This window comes from Amphiprion ocellaris, chromosome 17 (genome assembly GCF_022539595.1).
Source record: "Amphiprion ocellaris isolate individual 3 ecotype Okinawa chromosome 17, ASM2253959v1, whole genome shotgun sequence".
Lineage (NCBI taxonomy): Eukaryota > Metazoa > Chordata > Actinopteri > Pomacentridae > Amphiprion > Amphiprion ocellaris.
In genome coordinates this window covers 30,950,392-30,970,848 of record NC_072782.1, presented here as the reverse complement: position 1 = coordinate 30,970,848, position 20,457 = coordinate 30,950,392, and the positions used below count along the sequence as shown (strand labels likewise).

At 34.5% G+C, this 20,457-nt stretch overlaps 1 protein-coding gene across 1 annotated transcript in view; it reads left to right on the top strand.

Moving 5' to 3' along the window:
• The first annotated feature begins 412 nt into the window (after window positions 1–412).
• ccni (cyclin I) overlaps window positions 413–20,457 on the top strand; it is a 23,430-nt gene continuing 3,385 nt past the window's right edge. Inside the window, exons 1-7 of the mRNA XM_023291033.3 lie at window positions 413–606; window positions 3,347–3,506; window positions 12,661–12,795; window positions 15,568–15,642; window positions 16,823–16,963; window positions 18,166–18,294; window positions 18,501–18,602. Coding sequence (XP_023146801.2) covers window positions 3,393–3,506; window positions 12,661–12,795; window positions 15,568–15,642; window positions 16,823–16,963; window positions 18,166–18,294; window positions 18,501–18,602 — 696 coding nt within the window. The 5' untranslated portion in view covers window positions 413–606; window positions 3,347–3,392. The remainder of the gene's footprint in view (window positions 607–3,346; window positions 3,507–12,660; window positions 12,796–15,567; window positions 15,643–16,822; window positions 16,964–18,165; window positions 18,295–18,500; window positions 18,603–20,457) is intronic.

The window sequence follows — 20,457 nt, the reverse complement described above, 5'->3', positions numbered from 1 at the left end:
TTATATCAAGAAAAAGCAAAAATATTGCTATAAAGCCTAATTTGTGGTTGTTCAAATATAACAGAAAAATATTTTTTTTTTATGTGGACATGGTTTTTCTGTAAATTCATCTGCCCCTTCTCATGTCATTTGCACATTGTGTCACTTTTGTATATTCTGAAGATTTGTTGTCTATATTTTATCATATATATTTCTATCTTATTTAATTTAATTTATTTTAAAAAATGAATTATTATTGATATATTTTTACATATTCTATTATTAATATATATGGTTGAATTTTCCTATTTTTAATGACGTAATTGTACCGAGGTGATTGTAATTGTGATTGTTTTCTCCGCCCGTCCCCCTCGCAGGTGGGCGGAGACTGTCGCTCGCTCTTCCTCCCGAGTCCCCTCCTCGGAAGTAGACGTCCCCGTCTATATTCCGTTCTTTTATTTTTATATCTTTTTTACAACAGCCCCTTTTCCCCCAACACTCGGCCTAATGGAAGCCACGATGGACGACTAAAGCTCCCGGCTACCCGATTCCGCCCCTTTTTCTTCACCCTCGGATCGAGTGGACCGGATGAAACCCAACTGTGGTTTTCTCCGCTTCGCAGGGGAGGTAAGGCTCCGTCTACTGCCCGGCTCCGACTCAGCCATTTAAACGTCCTCACCGTGTTGTTACCGCAAAGCAAACACCACAAACACAGCGCTGTTGTTTTAATTAACACCAAATGAGAAAAATATAACATTTTTACACATTTTGTTCTTTAAAAATGTACTAATTTGTGCGCGACGTCACCGGAGCTAGCTAATTGCTAGCGACGCTACGCTGTCAAGTTAGCTCCGTTCCGGGAGATAGACGGGCCCGAAATAACAAGGGAAGGTTGGGTAATGTACCGACTTGCCGCTGGAGCCCCGGTGGTTCCCGAAAAGGTGAAAGCTGCCAGCGGAGATTCCCGGTAGTTTCCCACAAAGAGAGAGAAGTCATTTCGGTTTCACTCAATCACTCATTAGACGGTGACTGATGCTAGCTTGATTCTTAGCTATCTGCTCAGCTGCCCGTTGTGATAAACAGGCTCACAGTTAGCTTCAAGTTTGTTGTTTTGGGATTTTAAAAAATAATTTAAAAACATTTTTGGTGCCTCAAATAAGCAACTATGACATCTAACACGCTGTTATTTCATCATTTAATCACCAACAGCACGAGAAAGCAGAAAAGCTAAGTTTATTTCAGCCTTTATTCAGGAATTTGGCATCATTAAGAACTTTATTACCTGCAAATCTCTTTTTTTGATTGCTAATAAATTCTTAAAGGTCCCAATTTAAACGTTGCATCTAAATATCTTCTTTCCCCCAGATATATATTCAGTTTTCTACCAATTATGACAAATATCATCACATATGGACCATTTATTTCTCTAAACTACAGCATCTAACTGATATATAGAGCCTTTTCTTTTGTGTATAAATAATCAGGACAGTTAATTAGTATAATTTTAAGTCTCCTACATAATTACTGTCATTATATCTTAGCTTCTATGCCTCAAATAAACAAATGTTAAACCCCTGCTTGTCACCTTTTTGTTTGTTTTTATTACCAACAGCACAGGAAAGCAGAAAAGCTAATTTTATTTCAGCCTTTATTCAAGTATTTTCCGTAATTGTTAGCTTTGTTTCCTGTAAATAATTTTTTTCTATTATTTATTGGAAAATATAAATAATATCTTGTTTTCCTCCAGATATACATTCAATTTTCTACCAATTATGACAAATATCATGACATATTGACCATTTATTTCCTACACTACAACATCTAAAGGACCTATATGGTCTTGTATGCATAAATAATCAGTACAGTTTAATAATATTGTTTTTGCTCTCTTAAATAAACACAATCATTATGTTTTAGCTTCAATGACTGTATATTTATGCGTTAATGTTAAATATATATCAACACACAGTGAAAATAGTGTCCTTGGACAGTCACTCGATTATATTTTCCAGCTTATTTTACAGATTTTGAGTTTATTTTGAGTGACTAATCATCACAGATCTTGTAATATTCCTTCACGGCTGCAGCCCATAGTGCGACTCGCCGTATCCATGGCAATACACTTCCTGTATCGTGCAATCATTACATCATGTTACATCAGGCGGCGACGTCTTCTCCAGCAGCACTGACTGGTAACCACACAAACCTTATAGCTAGTAGGTCATAAATACAGTTTTGTCCCTCAGTGATGACATAATCTTCTGTACGATATATATAATATCACAAATAATGCATTTTCTACATCAGCAAATTGAAGAACTTCATCGAATTAGTGCAACAATGAATTTTAAGTAAAGGAATAAAGGGAATCTTATCACAGTTTCAATCAAAAACTGTAAAAACTGACTTTAATTTATGCTTGTATATGATATATACTGTTTATTTGACATTTTTCATGTTAATTATAGACAATTTCACCTCCTCAGGCCTCTATAAATTGTTAAATAATCCTCTTGTGAGGGAAACAATAAGCTGTGGCTCAATTTGTAAACGTGCATCAAATTTTTGCTTAATTTTTAGGGTCTACAAGGCAAAAACTGCCATTTATCATAACCACAATCAGAGATTCAGCTCTTGTAATCATGAGATAGTTGGTCATAAATACAAAATGTTGTACAATCTATAGTAAATCACAATATAATGTATTTTCTAGTCATTTCCTACATTGTCTGAGAACTGGTCGTGGCCAGAATAACCACACAAGATGTTTAGTATTCAGTTAATCCAAAAGTCCCGGATAAATCAAAGAACTTCATATTAGTGCAAAAGTGACAATAAACTAAAGGCATAAAGGGAAAGTAAGAACAGTATCAATCACAAGCTGTAAAAACTGACTTTAATTTACACAATTTGCCTTTTTTCTTGTTAATTATATTGAAATTTCACCTCGTCAGACCTCTGTACAGTGTTAAATAATCCTACTGTGAGGGAAACAATACTCTGTGGCTAACTGGGCTCAATTTGTAAACATGTACATGAAGGTTTTGCTCCATTTTAAGGCTGTGCTAGCCAAAAAGAAATGCCTCTAATCACTCCAGCTGGCTCTGAGCTGTATGTGCCATCTTCAGGAAACATTATCCATAAAAACATCCCACACTACGGCATCGTGATCGCCTCCTCGTCATCTCGATCCCTCGCACATGGAGGAAGATTTGCATTTATCATCACCACAGAAGCTGCACAACTGTCTCCTACGACACAGATATGCAAATGTTCCAGCCGGCTTCAATCACACATTAATCCTTCGTCTGGCTGCAGGAAAATGTAGTTTAAAGGTGATATTCTTTTCTGTTTGCTGTCCGTGCAGGTAGCTGTATCCAGTGGGGAGGTAGGCTCAACCAGGGCAGGACAGAATGAAGTTCATCGAACCCTGGGGACGCCAGAGGCTGTCTTTTCTCCTGGAAAAGGCAGCCTCTAGGGAAGCCAAGATGTGGAAGGTCTACGTGCCAAAGAAGCCCTCCTCACAGGTGAGCGATTACACCTGGACTCCTCTGTTCACTGACTACAAACTACATCATAACACCGAGCTCTCCTAGTAGTTCGGTGTGTCTATGTCCACGATGAGCTCGGTTTTCATACAACCAGATAGTTTTTGTTATTTTCTTATGAGTAGAAGCAGAATAATTAGGATTATTGTGAAAAAATAACCAAATATTAACATTTTTGAGGAAGAAACTGGAGGATAAAACACAGAAAAAAGTTGGATTTTTAATGGTATAATCAGCCAAGAAATATTAAAAATTAACCAAATATTAACATTTTTGAGGAAGAAACTGGAGGATAAAACACAGAAAAAAAGTTGGATTTTTAGCTTTCTAATGGTATAATCAGCCAAGAAATATTAAAAATTAACCAAATATTAACATTTTTGAGGAATTAACTGTAAAAACACGGGGAAAAAAAGGAATTTTTAACTTTCTAATGGTACAATCAGCCAAGAAATGTGGAAAATGTACTAAATATTTACATTTTTGAGGAAGAAACTGGAGGATAAAACAAGAAAAAAAGTTGGATCTTTAACTTTCTAATGGTACAATCAGCTGTGAAATATGAAAAATTTACCAAATATTAACTTTTTTAATAAAGAAACTGTAAACACGTGGGAAAAAAGAGGACTTTTTAACTTTCTAATGCTACAATCAGCTATGAAATGTGAAAAATTAACCAAATATTAACATTTTTGAGGAAGAAACTTTAAAACAGAAAAAAAGTTGGATTTTTAACTTTCTATTCGTCCAATCAGCCAAGAAATATTAAAAATGAACAAATAGTACCATTTTTGAGGAGTAAACTGTGAAAACATGAGAAGAAATGTTGGATTTTTAACTTTCTAATGGTACAATCAGCCCAGAAATGTGGAAAATTAACCAAATATTAACATTTTTGAGGAAGAAACTGGAGGACAAAGCACTTCAAATGAACCTGCAGACCGCATTTCAAGTGTCGGTTTAACGGCCTGTAGCTGCACAGAACGGATTTCATTTTTCAGTTATCTGTGTTTTCTGTCTGTTGGAGCAGATATGCTGTTTTACTCATGTGAAATGCAACCCAAAGCGTGTGTTTCTGAGTGTAGCTACAATTCTTCAAAACATGTTGACCCACAGTTTAATACTGAGCCTGAATGCCTCACATGTAAACACAACAGAACACTAGAGATGCTGCTGAAAACTTGTTTCAGTTTGAAAAATGTCAGAAAATGCTGAAAATGTCGATCAGTGTTTCCTAAAGTCAAAGTTTTGTCCACAACCCAAAGATAGACAGTTTAAAGATAATATACGTTTTAAAAAAAAAAAAAACAGATAATATACACATTTATCAACCTAGAGTCAGGGAATTTAGACTTCATTAAATAAAAAAAAAATGCTCAAATTGATATTACTATTTATGAAAATAGTCGTAAAAATCCTTGCAGGTCTAGTAGCCACAGTGTTAGTGTTGAATGTAGTAGAAATCAAGGAGTTAACAAGTCAGAATCTGAAATATTTAGCAGCAGTATGATCGCTTATGTCCACATTTAATATATGATAATTCCAGTTTATTTTAATTTTACATATTTCCATCTACGTGGCTATTGTTTCCTGCGTTCTTGACCTTTAATGAAACACAAAAATACATGTAAGCTCGCTGTAACTTCACTAAAAGCTTAATTTTTAATCCATTTTTCTCACTGCGTCAGGCGTTTTTATCCACACAGTCCTGTTTGTTTATGTGGTTTGTTTACCGTTTAATATGAGATAAACTTTGTCGATACTGGACATGTACAGCCGGTTGCTCTGCCTGTTCACCTGATCTCTGCCTTCACTTAACCCTCTAACACCGACACTAAACACTAAACTATGTGGTTTTACAGCTCACTTTACCACGTAGCTTCTCCAGTATTTCTGTTGTAGAAGCGAAAATGAAACGGTGATGGAATGCAGCCTCGTAAACATCAACATTCAAATACAAAAATGACCTTATCTGAACTTCTTTGCATGAAAAGTCACAATTTTTAAGATAAAATAAGCCTTTATTAATCCCACAGTGCCGAGATTGACAGTTACAGCAGCAAAGATGGTGCAAACATGTAGGAAATGATATAAAAAGTATCCAAAATATGCACAAATAGACATGCTGGTGATGCTTACATAAATGGAAGTACTGACAAAAGTATTAATGTTGCACAGATTTAGTCTAAAAAAGTGACATTTAAGTCATTTTTTGATGGCGTCATCATTTTATTTGATTTTTCTATAGTTATTTCTCTCTTTTCTCCCATTAAATACAAATAAAACCATCTCAGGTTGATTTATAAACACCGTCGGTCACAATCTGCTGCACCAAAGGCATTAAAAATATTATTTTATTGCCTCTATCAGCGTAGATGGAGGTTGATAAGAGCAGCTGATGTGCGTCCTCGACTTCATTGGCATTTAAAATGGATTACAGAAGAATTTAGAGGCAAATAAACCCACAACTACACCCTCAATTATAAGATTGTAATTTCAAGTTTCTCTGTCAAACTGAAACTCAGATGTAAGAGTTTTATGGGTTTAGGATCTGCAGTAATTTAAATGTTTACTAAAAGGTCAACAGAGGTGCTAAAAGCTGTTCAGATATGACGATAAATTTAAGCACCGATGGACTGGATTAGTAGATAAATACAAGTTGAGCTCTGAATGTTTTGTTCTAGAAGAAAGGACACAGACATGAGAACAGATTAGATGTCTAATTAGTTAAAAGAAGCTACAGAATAGTTTTCTGAGCAGACGTGACGGCTTGTAATCACCTAACAGCTGTAATCAGGAACTCAGTGAGTCACCGACTGGGACATTTTGTTTCCTGATACCAGCTGGTTTGTACATGAAGACACATCATCAGCTGTTCTCGCCCCGTTTACGTCCTCATATGATCTTTATTATCTGTACAACTCCTTCATACCTTCACTTTCTGTCTCGCCAAGATGCTTTATAGCTTCACTAAACAAGGATTGTGTTTATTCTGTCATTCTTAGGTACTTTTCCTGTGTCGACTTTTATTGTTTTATTTTCTTTTAAACAAAAATAACATCAACGGAGCTTTTTAGTTTAACTTAATATCATTAATATTACTCTGCCAGTTACTGATGATTAAGTTGGTTAATAATAATAACTTTATTTGTATGGCACCTCTTGAAAACAACGTGCTTTACAGTTAAACAAATGTCAAAACAAAAAACTAATTCTGAATAAGATGGAAAACACGCAACAAAAACAAGATGAAATGGTTTTATTCAGAACATCTAAGAGAACAGCTGCTGTATCAGAACACCTTCCAGTAAACAGTAAAATAATAGTAAAGATAATAATAATACAAATTAAAAGTAATAAATAATTGTAGTGTTATAATAAATAACACTACAGGGTCTCACTGCAATATTAAAAAATATATATAATAAGAGTAAGAATAAGAGTAAAAATAAGAATGTCGTTATTATTAAGTAATAATCATACATTATTATAATTATTGTTAATATTGCAGTGAGACCCTGTACTGTTATTTATTTTGACTGTTTCCTCCGTCAGGTCGTGACCCACTCCTCGTGTTACTGTGACACTGTGGTGGTTGTTGTTTCCGTGGTAACGTTATTTAAAGATGGCGACCTTCCTGTGACATTTTTGTTGTTATCTCTGTTCTCATGGTTTCAACCTCACCCTTAATTCCCTTTTACATAAGAATATAGAGTCCGTTCTCTGGTAAGTGTTGATACTGGCATCAATGTACACCCAGAGAGCGATGCAGCAGTTGTCACGGTAACATAACATCACATGCAGCGGATTAGTCAGGTGTTTTTGTTTTGTTTGCATACAGTACAGCAGGAACACGTATCAGCCAAAAGTATTTGGACTGGAGTTGAAGCGCTTGATCCAGGATCACAGTGCAGGAGGTTAAAACAGGTTTTCAAATCAGGTTGCATCACACATAAGGCATTCTTCTCTTTATTCTATGTAGTCTACCCTATAAATGATAGGAGAATTTCACATTACAGGATTCTATTAAGATACCAGAGGGATAAATTATGGAGCAAAGCAGCACCTCATGGGGAAACAGAAGTCAACAGAATGGAGACTGTGGTCCAACAACTAGCAAATAATATAAAAAGTATTTTAAAAACTAAACAAAACCTCACAAATAAACAAGTAAACACACTTTGTTTTTGTCAGTTTTAATATTTAAAACAGTTATCTTCAAGCGGTTGGAATATTTTCAGTTGCTCAGCGCCAATTTTTCGCCGCTACAGATGCTAACGATAATCTTAAAATCCAGATTTAGTCATGAATACCGAAATAATACTCTATAATACATGTATTTTGAGAAATATAAAGGAAACTGCTCATATTACCAAATATTCTGGACACATCGGTTCAGACCAGATGAAACTGGAGTTGAACTGTGGTGTGATTCAGGCTTTAGTTGATTATTTATAGGTTGATGTCATCAACAATTTTGACTGTTGATTAATAGTAAGTTTTAACAGATTTTTTTGAAGAAGGTGCTCATTTTTCAACAATTCTTCCTGTTTTGCAAAGAAAAAATGTGTAAATTTCCATGGTAAATGGAGATGGTAGAGAAAGAAAACAGTCAAACAGTGCATAAGACAAGAATAAACAGTTTTTAAAAGTCAGTTTTACTGTTAGCGCCAGAAAAACTTGCAAAAACCAAACAACAGGGGAGAGGATATAAATATCATCTACATCAAATGTTTGTTTTTCTTCTAAAATGTTTGTGTGAAATTACAATTTTTTTACTGTTTAAATCAGAAAAAAATCATTAATTTACAGATATTTGTTCCTTTTTTTAAAGCAAATTATGTACTGTAAACATTGAGATAATGTATTAGTTTGGTTAATTTAGAGAAAATATCTAATAAAATCACAGAATATAATCATTTACATGTTGACTGTTAAGAAACATGCACCAAAACTGTACATAATGTCCAAAGTAAAGGGTGATTCCTTCTCGTGCAATGTGTGGCCATAAAATTACACTGTTTTTGCACTTTATTTTACTGTATTCTGCTACAAAAATTGAATTATTTTACAGGTATTTGCTATTATATTCACAAGTTTTACCATTTTTGAACATTACAGTATTCTATCTTTTTTTAACATAGTTTTCTGACACTCTTGCTGCCAGATTTTCACTGTTTTTTAAATGTAATTTTAATTTATAATGGTTCCTAGTGTGGTGAAATTAGCCATCACGGATAAATGTGCTTATAAAAACCAGTGAGAGTTTACATAATATACAAATGAACCCAACTTTATTAGCGCAACAACAAGTGTCTCTGTCTTGGAGCTCAAAGGGATCATCTGTAGTTTGAAGCGGAGGCCAATAAAAAACAGTAAATGATGAGACAGCGAGCTCGCTTATCAGTGCCTTTAGCTGAGTTTGCAGGCATGTAAAACTGGTGCAAGAGGTCAAGGAGGCAGTTTATCTTGTCAGAGGCGTATAAACAACAGCCTTGTTGCCGGGTAAAATACAATCCTAATGCAAACACTGCAGCCTCCATCAAACAGGGATGGGATGGAAAAGTTTGTCCAACCGTTGCATAGACAGTCTTTGGTCCGCAAACAGTCGGCTTTAGTTGGTCCATGAGCAAGAAATCTGAGAAATTATCTCTTATTTTAGAGTCTGTTTGCCTGTAATTTTGAGTAGATATTAGTAAACTCTAGGTGAGTGGAGGATGTTTGTAGAGAATGTAACAACAGAGGAGCATGTAAAGGGGTAACTGGGAGTACTGGTGTATGACAGGACTTAAGTAGTAGGTATACATTCAACTCAACCTCATAATTCTCTCTTTCTTGCTCGGTCACTCAGTTTTTGAGGCAGCCCGCTCTATCAATTTACATTACGGTCAATTTAGCTTAGAGTTTTTGTCAAGAATTTAGAAAAAGTACTCTTTCAGAGGGAGTCATAGGTATCTTGGTGGCCTCAATGGTCTCTTTTTTGCCCGCTCACAGATTTACACATTTGCAGTTTCTCTTACATTTCTTAATGAAAGTTTTAACTGGACTCCAAGATATATTCAGTAACTTGGAAATTGAACTTGTATCCAGGATTAGCGATTCACTAGTGACTGAACCTTCCAGATACAGGAGTCTTTATACTAAAATCACCTAAAACAATATCCCTCTTTCACAAACTAATTGACATTATTTTGTAGAAATCCACACTTAACACTAAAGAGTCTTGTTTCATAAATTCCTATATTGATTTATATTGAACATGATTCTTTCACTGTGATTCAATGTTGAAAATCAAAACTTGATCTAAATACTGACTTACAATGAACATTTTCAGCACATTGAAGACTTCTTACGGCTACAGGTTTTAAATGTCTGCATCACACTGCTGAGTCTGTCCTTTGGCAGATTTAGTCTTTTTGGTTCAGCGGTGGAAACGTGTTGGAATTAGGCCAGCTGTTTTTAGTTTGGACGGTCACGAGCCGAGAAGCCAAATGGCGTCAAGTTGCAGGTTAGCCGGTCAATGAGGTCGGTTGATCTCCAACCTTTGGCCTCTGCTGGCAGTCCAGTCGTACACATTCCTCCTTCTGAAGCAGCGATTTCAGCTCCGCGACCAATCGGAAAGGACTTAAGAATGCATCTGAAGCCTGGATCGTGTTCACCTTTCCTAGAAAATACCACTTTTTATAGCAGTTCAGTGACTCAACTCCAAAATACTGCTGCTAAATCACAGGGATGAGTTTTCAAAGTAATGTAATTTAATGAGTTTACATTTATACCAAGTAAAATTCAGCTCTGGTTCAACATTATCCTGCTGCAAGGCCAAAAAATTAACAGTTTCATGAACACTAACTTGCAGGTTTGAATTTTTCCTCCTCAGCATAAACTCTGACACGTATCTATAATCTGTGGTTTTTCAGACCAGTAGTTGGTTGTTAGAGCAGTGAAAGTGTCTCATAACTCAGCACTGACAGCAGCTTTGGAAGCTCTAACAATCGTCTATCTTCAACCACTTTCACACACAAATGAACATTAAATCCATATTTACTGTACTCATAACAGACTTCTGTAATGAAAACTCTTAAATGTGACGTTTGTGCTTTAACAGGGTCATAGTTTTTGGAAAGATTTGGGTTTTTAATTGTCATTTATGATTGTTTTAAGCATTGCTGAGGAAATTTCCACTTATTTCAGTTGTGTTTGGAAGTCTTTGTATGCAACAATCTCAAAACATTTCCAAATACAACCAAAATTTAATGCAATAGCTGTTAGCACTAAGCTTAAAATTTACTGATACCAAACATCTGCATTCACCACTCAACCTCATGTAATTAAATTAAGTAGTTTTTGATTAAATAGTTCTGTAGTTGCTTTTGAAATGTCCCTTTTTAATGATTCCAACACCCTTTTCTTTTTCTTTTTTAACATACTCTTATTTCAAAGCAACATTTTTGACCGTTTAACTATTTTGTGTCACAATTTTAGTACCATTTTCCATCCTTTTAGTTAGTTAGTTTGCTATTTCTGATGCAAATGGGTAAATTCTCAACCTGATTTTGAGCTTTTAGTGCTTTAACCTCTTTTATTTTCTGTCTTTATGTCAGGTTTATGCAAAAACTTGCACTCTGCAGTCATGTTTTTCTGTATTTGAGGAGAAATTGTGGTTTAGAGGGTGACAAGTTGCTGCAGAATCCATAACAGGATCGAGTTTTTTTTTTTTTTTTTTTTTTAATGATAATTGTGTTGTAGACTTGTGTTCAGGCTTTCTGAACAAAACTGAACTGTATCTTGTAATTCAGACCCACCATAACTGATTCAGCTGACTTTACAAACTACAAAGCTGCACTTGTCATGAAACTCCCTTCATAGAATCTGATATTTCAGCTCGATAGCAACCTGTGAAAAGGACACGTCAGCGCTGATGAATTCCTGGGATGTTTTTGGGGCAGATCAGGTTTGTTCTGCTTGTCAAGCTGATTTAGGAAGATAAAGTTTTAGTACGTCGAAGTACAGAAGCTTCCAGCAGATCCTTGTTAAATATCTGAAACTAGGTGATTCTGTTCTGTCGGATAACTGAGTCCTGTCTAACCCTGTTTGGCCCGATGGTGGAAACCAGGCCAAGTGTTGCCCTGAAATAGAACAGCAGTCTTAAATAGGAAAGAGAGGCTTTATTTCTTTGTTTTGTGTGGGAGGATTGCTCTTATTTCAGTCCTGAAACAGTTTTAAGTAAACACCTGACATTCTGACTGTTGGACTGGACTCTTTAACAGCAGTTAAAGATGAATTTTCATCATCATAAAGTTAATTTGTTTTCCTGAGAAAACATTTCCTCAATGTTGGAGATAATCGTTTCATGATCTTGTAAAATAAAAAGACTCAAGTGTTGCCTTGTGACCTAAAACTGGTATCATAATGAAAGCAAAACTAAATATGTAGATCGCAGACGTGTGAAAAAACAATCACTGTAGAATATCTTTAATTATCACTGGGACTGCAGCTATCAATTGTTTTAGTAATCAAGTATTCTATTGAATGTTCTGACGATTAATCAAGTTGTCGAATTCCGTGCTTATATATATATTATATATAGTTTAGTACAGAGGTCTTGTACATATATAGTTTAGTACAATTGTATTGTACATATATATAGTATTGTACATATACAGTATAGTACAGCAGTATTGTACAGATGTAGTATAGTACAGGAGTATTATATAGTTTAGTACATATATGTAGTACAGGGGTGTTGTGTGTGTGTGTATATACTTTAGTCCATATATAGTATAGTACGTATATAATATAGTACAGGAGTATTATCCATATATAGTATAGTACATATATATATATATATATATATATATATATAGTGCAGGGGTAAAATGCATATATAGTGTAGTACAGGGGTTTTGTACATTATATATATATAGTATAGTACATTTATAGTATAGTACTGGGGTATTGTTGAAAATCAGCTTGTGTGTCGTTACAATGATAACAGGATTCATGTTCAGTATATAAAAGGGTTCAGGAGGGTTAATGATGTCATATTTATTGTCCTAAAGCTGAAGCACAAACAAGAATAATCATTTCAGCCAACAGTGGTGTCAACATCGTTGTTTATCTGGGTTGTTTTCAGGATACAGACATCTCCCCGGCCCAGCGGGATGAAGCCGTTCGCTGGCTGACGGAGCTCCACAGCAGGTTAAAGCTCTACCCAGAGACCCTGGTGTTAGCCGTTAGCATCCTGGACCGCTTCCTCGCTCCCATCAAGGTACAGAAATAACACCGGCTACACCTTAAAGAGTACAAAATATTAACTGCTCGTCTGCTTTTAGCTCATATCAAAATCGGTGAAGCTTTGTTTTTCATCATAGGGATTGTTGTAATCGCTCATCATGCAGAAAAGAAGAAATAAATATGAAAAAAGTAAAAATAGAGCCAGAAATGTAATAATAATAACAATAAATTCACAATATGTATGTAGAAAATGAGCAGCTCCAAGTATTTGAGTGTAATGTACGAATTAGAATCACAAAAAAGAGTCTTGTCAAAAAATAGTGAGAAAACGCCAGATTTCAGAGTGAAACCTTGGAGGATGTAGCCAAGATGGCCAACAAGCAGATGTAAACAACATTAAGATGATAATAAATATGTTGGAGAGATCAGCCAACATGAGACAAACAACAAAAGTCAGAAAAAAAGAAAACAAAAAAATCAGGACAAAATATTACAAAAATGAGACACAAAATGACAAAAGAACAATGAACAATCTAGTATTTTACTTTATTAAAAACAACTTGTCATGGTCTAGTAATTATTTTAAATGTATAGTTTTACTAATTTATAATCTGCAGTTAATGTCTTCTCTGTAATGTTTGCACTTTGAGGGCCGGATTGGACCCTCTGGAGGACCGCTTTTGGGCCATGGGCCGCATGTTTGACACCCCTGGATTAGGGGGATATAGAAACAGGTTTTCTTCAGCTCTGATGGCGTCTTGTACGTTAAACAGTAGCAGGAAGTTGTAGTTCTGGATGTCCTGTCCACGTCCCAGACAGGAAGCAGCTGAAGGAATAAAATGTTTCAGGACTCTGTGTATTTCTGATAAGAAACGCTGTTTAACGCCGTCTGTCTGTCTGTACTTGATTGTATCATCGATGGGTCAGTTTTAGTTTTAAACCTTGGAAATGAGGACGATGTGAAGGTTATCAGAGGTCAGTTAGAGTCCAAGTATTTGAATTTCTGTCCTTATTTTATTTCTGCCTGATGAATAAATATTGTTAAAATAGAGAGCAGACTCATATTTCCTTGATTTTCTAGAACAAAAATGCCAATTTCATGTTTTAAATAATCTGAAACAAATAGAATTTTTTATTTAAATGTAAAACTTCAACTGTTACTAGTTGGAGAACAAATTAGAATATTTGTTTCTGTCTTAACCCTCCTGTTGTCCTCATTTACAGGCACCAGAAAATATTGTTTCCTTGTCTGAAAAAAATCCCCCAAAAGATCAGCAAAAAAATCCCCAAATTTCTGAAAATTTGCAAAAGTCTCATTCAGGAAGAAATTCCAATAATTTCTTAAAGATTTCCCTAAAAAGTTTTATTTTAAAAAAAATCCTCCAAATTTGGCCAGAAAATTCTTGTAAATATTTTCCAAAAAAATCTGTAAAAATCTTAAAAAAAAAATCCTAAAAATATCTAAAGTGATTCCATATATATCAGTAAAACGTCCACTTTCTTTAAGAACATTCACAATAAAATCAAGCAAAATCCAGCGAATTTCACTGGATTTTGGTTGATTTTATTGTGAATGTTCTTAAGAAACATTTTTAACATTTCTTCTTATTTTCCACCAAAAAATGTTCAAAGATTTCCCAAAAATATTGAAAATGTGGACATCAGAAGTTTCGCTGTGAAAATATAGATTTTTTTTCCACATTTTCAAACTTTAAGACGGGTCAATTTGACCTGCAGGGCGACACGAGGGTTAAATGTTGAAATTTGAGGCTGAAGGATTATTAGTTTTTTTATTAATTTTATGGGACTTTTTGTGACGGCTTTGATTTTTGTTTTTCATTTTTCAGAGATTATTTGATCTACTTGTCTGATATTTCAGATTCTGAATCAATGACGTGATGAGAAATAAGAGAGAAAATTTCAGGTTTTTATCTTTAATAGTTCCTCAAATATTGTTGTTCAAACAGAGTGATTAAAAAAAATTGCTTAAAGTGGGTCGATAAAGTGGGTTATCTCGAAAAATATTTGATATATGAAGCTATAATTTCATGCATATCTTCATAAATATCCATGTTTTATGCTAAAAAAATTACCGGAAAATTTAGCAGAAATTGTTCTAAAAATGTGAATGATTATAATAATAATTAATAATAAACTGTAAGAGGAATAGGAGAGGGATAAGAGAGGGATGCTCAGGAAAACCATTAACAGAAAACCAGTCAGTCTGAACAGAAAGAAAAGAGAAATTTAAAAAAGGAGAAAGAAATGGAGTTAAAAATGTACAAAATAAATCAATATGACACCAGATAAAGTCAAAAAAGCACCAAAAATGCCAAATAAACAAGTGGAATTAAAGAAAATAGAGGGTAAAACCATAAAGAAAAGGCCAAAAGTAATTGTAATAATATTTTTGCGTGACTTTTTCATGTTATAAACTTTGACTTTTCCAAGCAGGAAGTGGAGATGAAGCTGACAACATTAATGATGCTTCAGCTCCATTTAGTTTCTCTGATGGACAAAACCAGGATCTGAAAATAGCTCGACTGAACGGACTGAAGCTGTTAAAATGTCTGCTGTGATCAAAGGACCTCTTAAAAACACAACTGAGGGCTTTCAGGGACATTTAAGTGCAGATAAATGTTTTCATCTGCCAGCTTTAATGGAGCCTCTGCACAGAATTACTCATTGAAACGTCACGTCTCCTCCAGCTGCTGCTGTTGGGTTGAATTCCAGCTCACTGCAGTAGAAGTTGCTCTAAACTCTATTGATTTATCGATCGATTGATCAGATAGTTTCACTGTTTCAGGCCCGTCCAAAGTACCTGCGCTGCATCGCCATCGCCTGCTTCTTCCTGGCTGCCAAGACCTGCGAGGAGGATGAGGTGAGCGCAACAAACACACAACAAACATGCAACAAATACACACAACAAACAAAGACAGCAAACACGCAACAAACACACACAACAAACACACACAACAAACACAGACAGCAAACAGACAGCAAACACACACAGGTGTTTTTAATCAACTGCTTTTAATTAATCTGTTTTATTTTTTATAATATAAACTCAACTGCCTGTACTTTCATTTAACTTCTCTCTGCTTTTATTTCATTCTTTTGTGTTTTTTTTTTATACTTTTTCTTTTACGCCTTTTTATTTTTGTCGTCTTTCATCTTTTTCTGCCACTTTAACGAATCAGCTTTAATTAGTCAATAAATGTAAAGTGCGCTTTGGTTCACTTCATTTTTTATGTAGATTTTGGGGGTTTTTTTGGTTTTCCTATTTTTTTGGCTTGTTTTATTTTTTGGTTATTTTGTTTTTATTCTTGTCGTTTCCTTATTATTTGAGAGTGATTCCTTACAAATTATATATATTATATTATGTTTAGTTTTTCTTTTTTCCCTTATTTTTATTTTTGTGGTTTCCTTATAAATGATATTATATTTTCCCATTTTTTAATGTATTTTTTGATGTTTCTGCTTTTTTTCCTTTTTTTATTATTATTATTATTATTATTATTATTATTATTATTTTATTTCTTTTTTTGGTCGTTTCCTTATTTGTTTGACTGTTTCCTTATAAGTTAGATTTTATATTTACATAGAATATTTTGATTTCTCTATTTTTGTTTTTTTTGTTTGTTTCCTTCTGTATTTATTTTTGGTCTCCTTATTTTACATGTTTGTTTTTTTTATTTTTTGAGTTGTTCTAATCTTTGATTTCCCTTTTTCTTTTTTTCAAATTTCCTTATTTTTTCTTAGGTGTAACATGTACAAGCTACTGGAAAATACCCAGGAGATTAATACAGTATCTTCTATCTCTATCTGTATTCAATTTGTTTACACTGTTTTTTATTTATTTTATTTTATCCTGCTTTAAGTTTTTTTTTTTTTAAAATCTTTTACATGTTTTAATCTTTTATCTTTCCCTCTAAACCACTTAAATAACATTTGTGTGTAATAATGAGCCATTTAAAACTTATTTTTTTGCACAGTAGTGTTCAGATATGCGGTGACTTTGTTTGTATATTATTTTAATAATATATATTATGTTGTTTCAGTGTGTTCCGTCTCTGAGAGAGCTGGCCGCCTCCAGCAGCTGTGGCTGTTCTCCGTCAGAGATCCTGAGGATGGAGAAGATCATCCTGGACAAACTGAACTGGGATCTGCACACCGCCACCGCCCTGGACTTCCTGCACATCGTACGTCTGTCTAACACCCTCACTGCCACGTCTTTCCCATTTAAGAGTTAAAACAAACCCATCATTAGATACGGACTGAACATTTAACCTTCTACTGTACTTCTAAATATCACATCAGCTCAGCTACTGACACCTGGTGGTCGAAAGAAGTAATTATCTTGCTCTATTTTACCTCTTGTTTATTTTACTTAAATATATGCAGCTCTACATTATTACACCATTTTATTTTTTGTTTTTTCAGTTCTGACATCTACATATTTGCCCTTTTTTGCAGCTTTTTAACGCTTTGCTTGCATCATTGTCCAAACTTTTGAGACTGTACTTGCATTAATATTCAGGTTTTTGAAAATTTCGTATTAATGTCCAGGTTTTATTTACGCTATATTTGCATTACTTACATTATTACATTTTTATTTTATTTTTATTTTTAATAATATCCAGTCTTTTTTTTTCTTTTTTCCTTTTTTTGCATTGAAGTCCAAGATTTTGACACTTTATTTGCATTAACACCCAAGTTATTTTAAATTAATGTGCATTAATATCCATTTTTTTGCTCTCTGTTGTTTTAATATGTAGGTTTTTGGCTTGTTTGTGTGTTATTATCCAGGATTTTGACATTTTCTTTGCATTAACACCCATTATATTTTCCATTTCTGTCCAATCAACATTTCATTCCTTATTTACACACATCTTTGTGTGAATCAAGCAGAACTTTATTCATTCCTAAGAGAGCATCAGTGAGCTGACATTTATTTCTGGTGCAGAATTAGCTTCAAATGCAGTGAAAAATGTTAACTTTTGCAGTGAATTAGAGAGAGACTGGACTGTGTGCAATTGAACAAATGAAAAGCTACCAGGCTAACAGGCTGTTCAGTTGATCAACAGGCAAATTGTGTAAATGTGTAGTTGGAAAATACATTAAAAAACCCAAGCTAGCTTGCTCCTGTAACCAAATATTTCTCTAAACTGGAGCCACATGTGGCAGAATAACCTCCTCACTTATTTTTCTCCATTATTTTCAGTACTGTTTTAGTGGCAGTAATACTGTTTAAACACTGATTAGCTTCTCATAGAGCTGCTTAGAAGTTCCCTTCATTCTGTAATTAAATACACTTCCTTGTGTTGAACACCAGGGGGCGCAGTCTGACTATTATACATATTTATGGTCAGGTCTTCTACCTTTTCTCCTCCATTTCCCATAGTTCCATGCGATGGTGTTGTCGTGTCGGTCCGGGTTTTTGGACTCCATGTTGGTACTGAACCGATCTCAGCACCTGGCCCTTCTCACCCAGCGACTCTACCACTGTCTGTCTGACCACACCCTCATACAGGTAATAATCTTACAGCTGAATAAACACTCGTACAGGGAAATATAAACATAAACACTGATACAGGTAAATATAAACACTCATACAGGTAAATAATCATACAGGTGAATAAACACTCATACAGGGAAACATAAACACTGATACAGGTAAATATAAACACTCATACAGGTTGTATTTCTATAATTATTGTCCCTCCTGTGTCTCCGTAGCTCAGAGGATCCATGCTGGCTTTGGCTCTTCTCACCTTGGAGCTGGAGACTCGCTGTCCTGATTGGCTGGCTCTGACCATCGACCTGCTGAGGAAGGGACAGGTAAACACTCATATATACCCGTCTGGAGAGCTGCACCAATTTATGCTCGACCATCTCTGATTTTATAGCATAAAATATGGACATTTATAAATATATTTGTGAAATTTTAGCACTCTTCAAGATAAAAAAAAATCCCAGAGGAAATAATCCTAAACAGTCGGAAGTGACAAACTAAACTTCAACTCCTGTTTACAGAATATAAACATAATCAGAGTTTTTTTGATCTATTTGTCTAATATTACAGATTCTGAATCAATGACATGATGAGAAATAACAGTGAAAATTTCAGGTTTTTGTCTTCAATAGTTCCTCAGATATTGTTGTTCAAACACTCAAATTTAAATGTGCAAAAAAGCCTGCTGACAGTCGAGTTAAGAACTATATTATCTCAGAAAGTATTTGAAGTTTGAAGCTATAATTTCGCAGATATCATTTTAAATATCCAGAGTTTATGATAGTAAAGTTTCAAGCAAATCAGAGATGATTGAAGCAGAAGGCTGCTGATGACGACTAGCAAATTAAGTTCATTATTTAATCTTGTTTACAGTGTTTACTCATATTTTGCCTGTAAATACCAGTGAGGAGCCTGAATTGTGAATAAGTTTCCTCTGAACAGGTTAATTAAAACTACTTTTCCAAGCAATTCAGGTGAATTTAAAGACGTTGTAATAGTTAAATCAAAGCTTGTGTGTTTATTATGTGCTGGGTCACATCTGTAGAGGGAATATATCTGGAAGTAAACTCCTTTATCTGACCGGTGATGTGACTGAGAAGTGAGTCGCTGAAAAGAGAAACTCGTGATGTTTGAACGTTTTTATTTCTGATGTAAAACCTTCCTCATTAGTTCCAATGAAACTTCCGCTTCTGCTGCTTGTTTAACGCCCCCTGCTGGACACACTTTGAATCGTCTTGTTTATTTAATCTGATTCATTCTGTGGACTAAAAAGAACCAACAGAAGGTGCAGCTGTTAATATCAGTGTTCCTGTTTACAAACTGATTGGTTTTGAGGAACCAAATAAAACTTGACAAGCAGAACGTTTCCTCTTTGCTCGTCTCTGAAGTTCAACATTTGCACAGACTAACAGAAATGGAAACACTTGATATAAATAATCAGTATTTTTGGCATCATTGGGTAGAAGAAAAACCTTTAAGTATGTTTTCATGCAAGTTATCTGAGAGAAAACTAGACATCTACATCTTCTACTGGCTGCTTTCAGGTTTTACAAGTTGTATAAGAAGTGATGTTAGATTTTAGCCAATCACAGACATTTTTACTTCATTGGTTTATTCCACCTTAAATCATCTTTCTGCTCGCCCATCTCTGATTTACTTGAAACTTTTCTATCGTTAACTACAGATATTTAAATTTTGTCTGTGAAATTTGAGCTATAGAAAGAACTTTATGAGATAAGTAAAAAAGAATGACCCACTTTCAGCAGGTTTTTTCTCACGACGTTTGAATCTGTTGGAACAACAACATTTCAGGAACTATTAAATAACTTTTGATTTCGTTTTTGCTACCAAGTATTTCATATTAAAGTATTCTGTGTTTTTTTTTTTTGTATTATTGTGACCTGCAGCTACATGTGGATCAGAAAATATCACTAGTTGACTTCTGGATTATTAGTTTTTTCCCTCATATTTGAACTCACCCATAATTGGAGACATCATGTTCAATACCACATCATATAGACTATATACAGAGATGATAATCCGAAACAGTTGTAAGCGACAAAAACTAAACTTCAGCTTCTGTTAACATAACCATAAATGGAGATTATTTGATCTACTTGTCCAATATTGCAGATTCTGAATCAGTGACATGATGAGAAACAACAGAGAAAATTTCAGGTT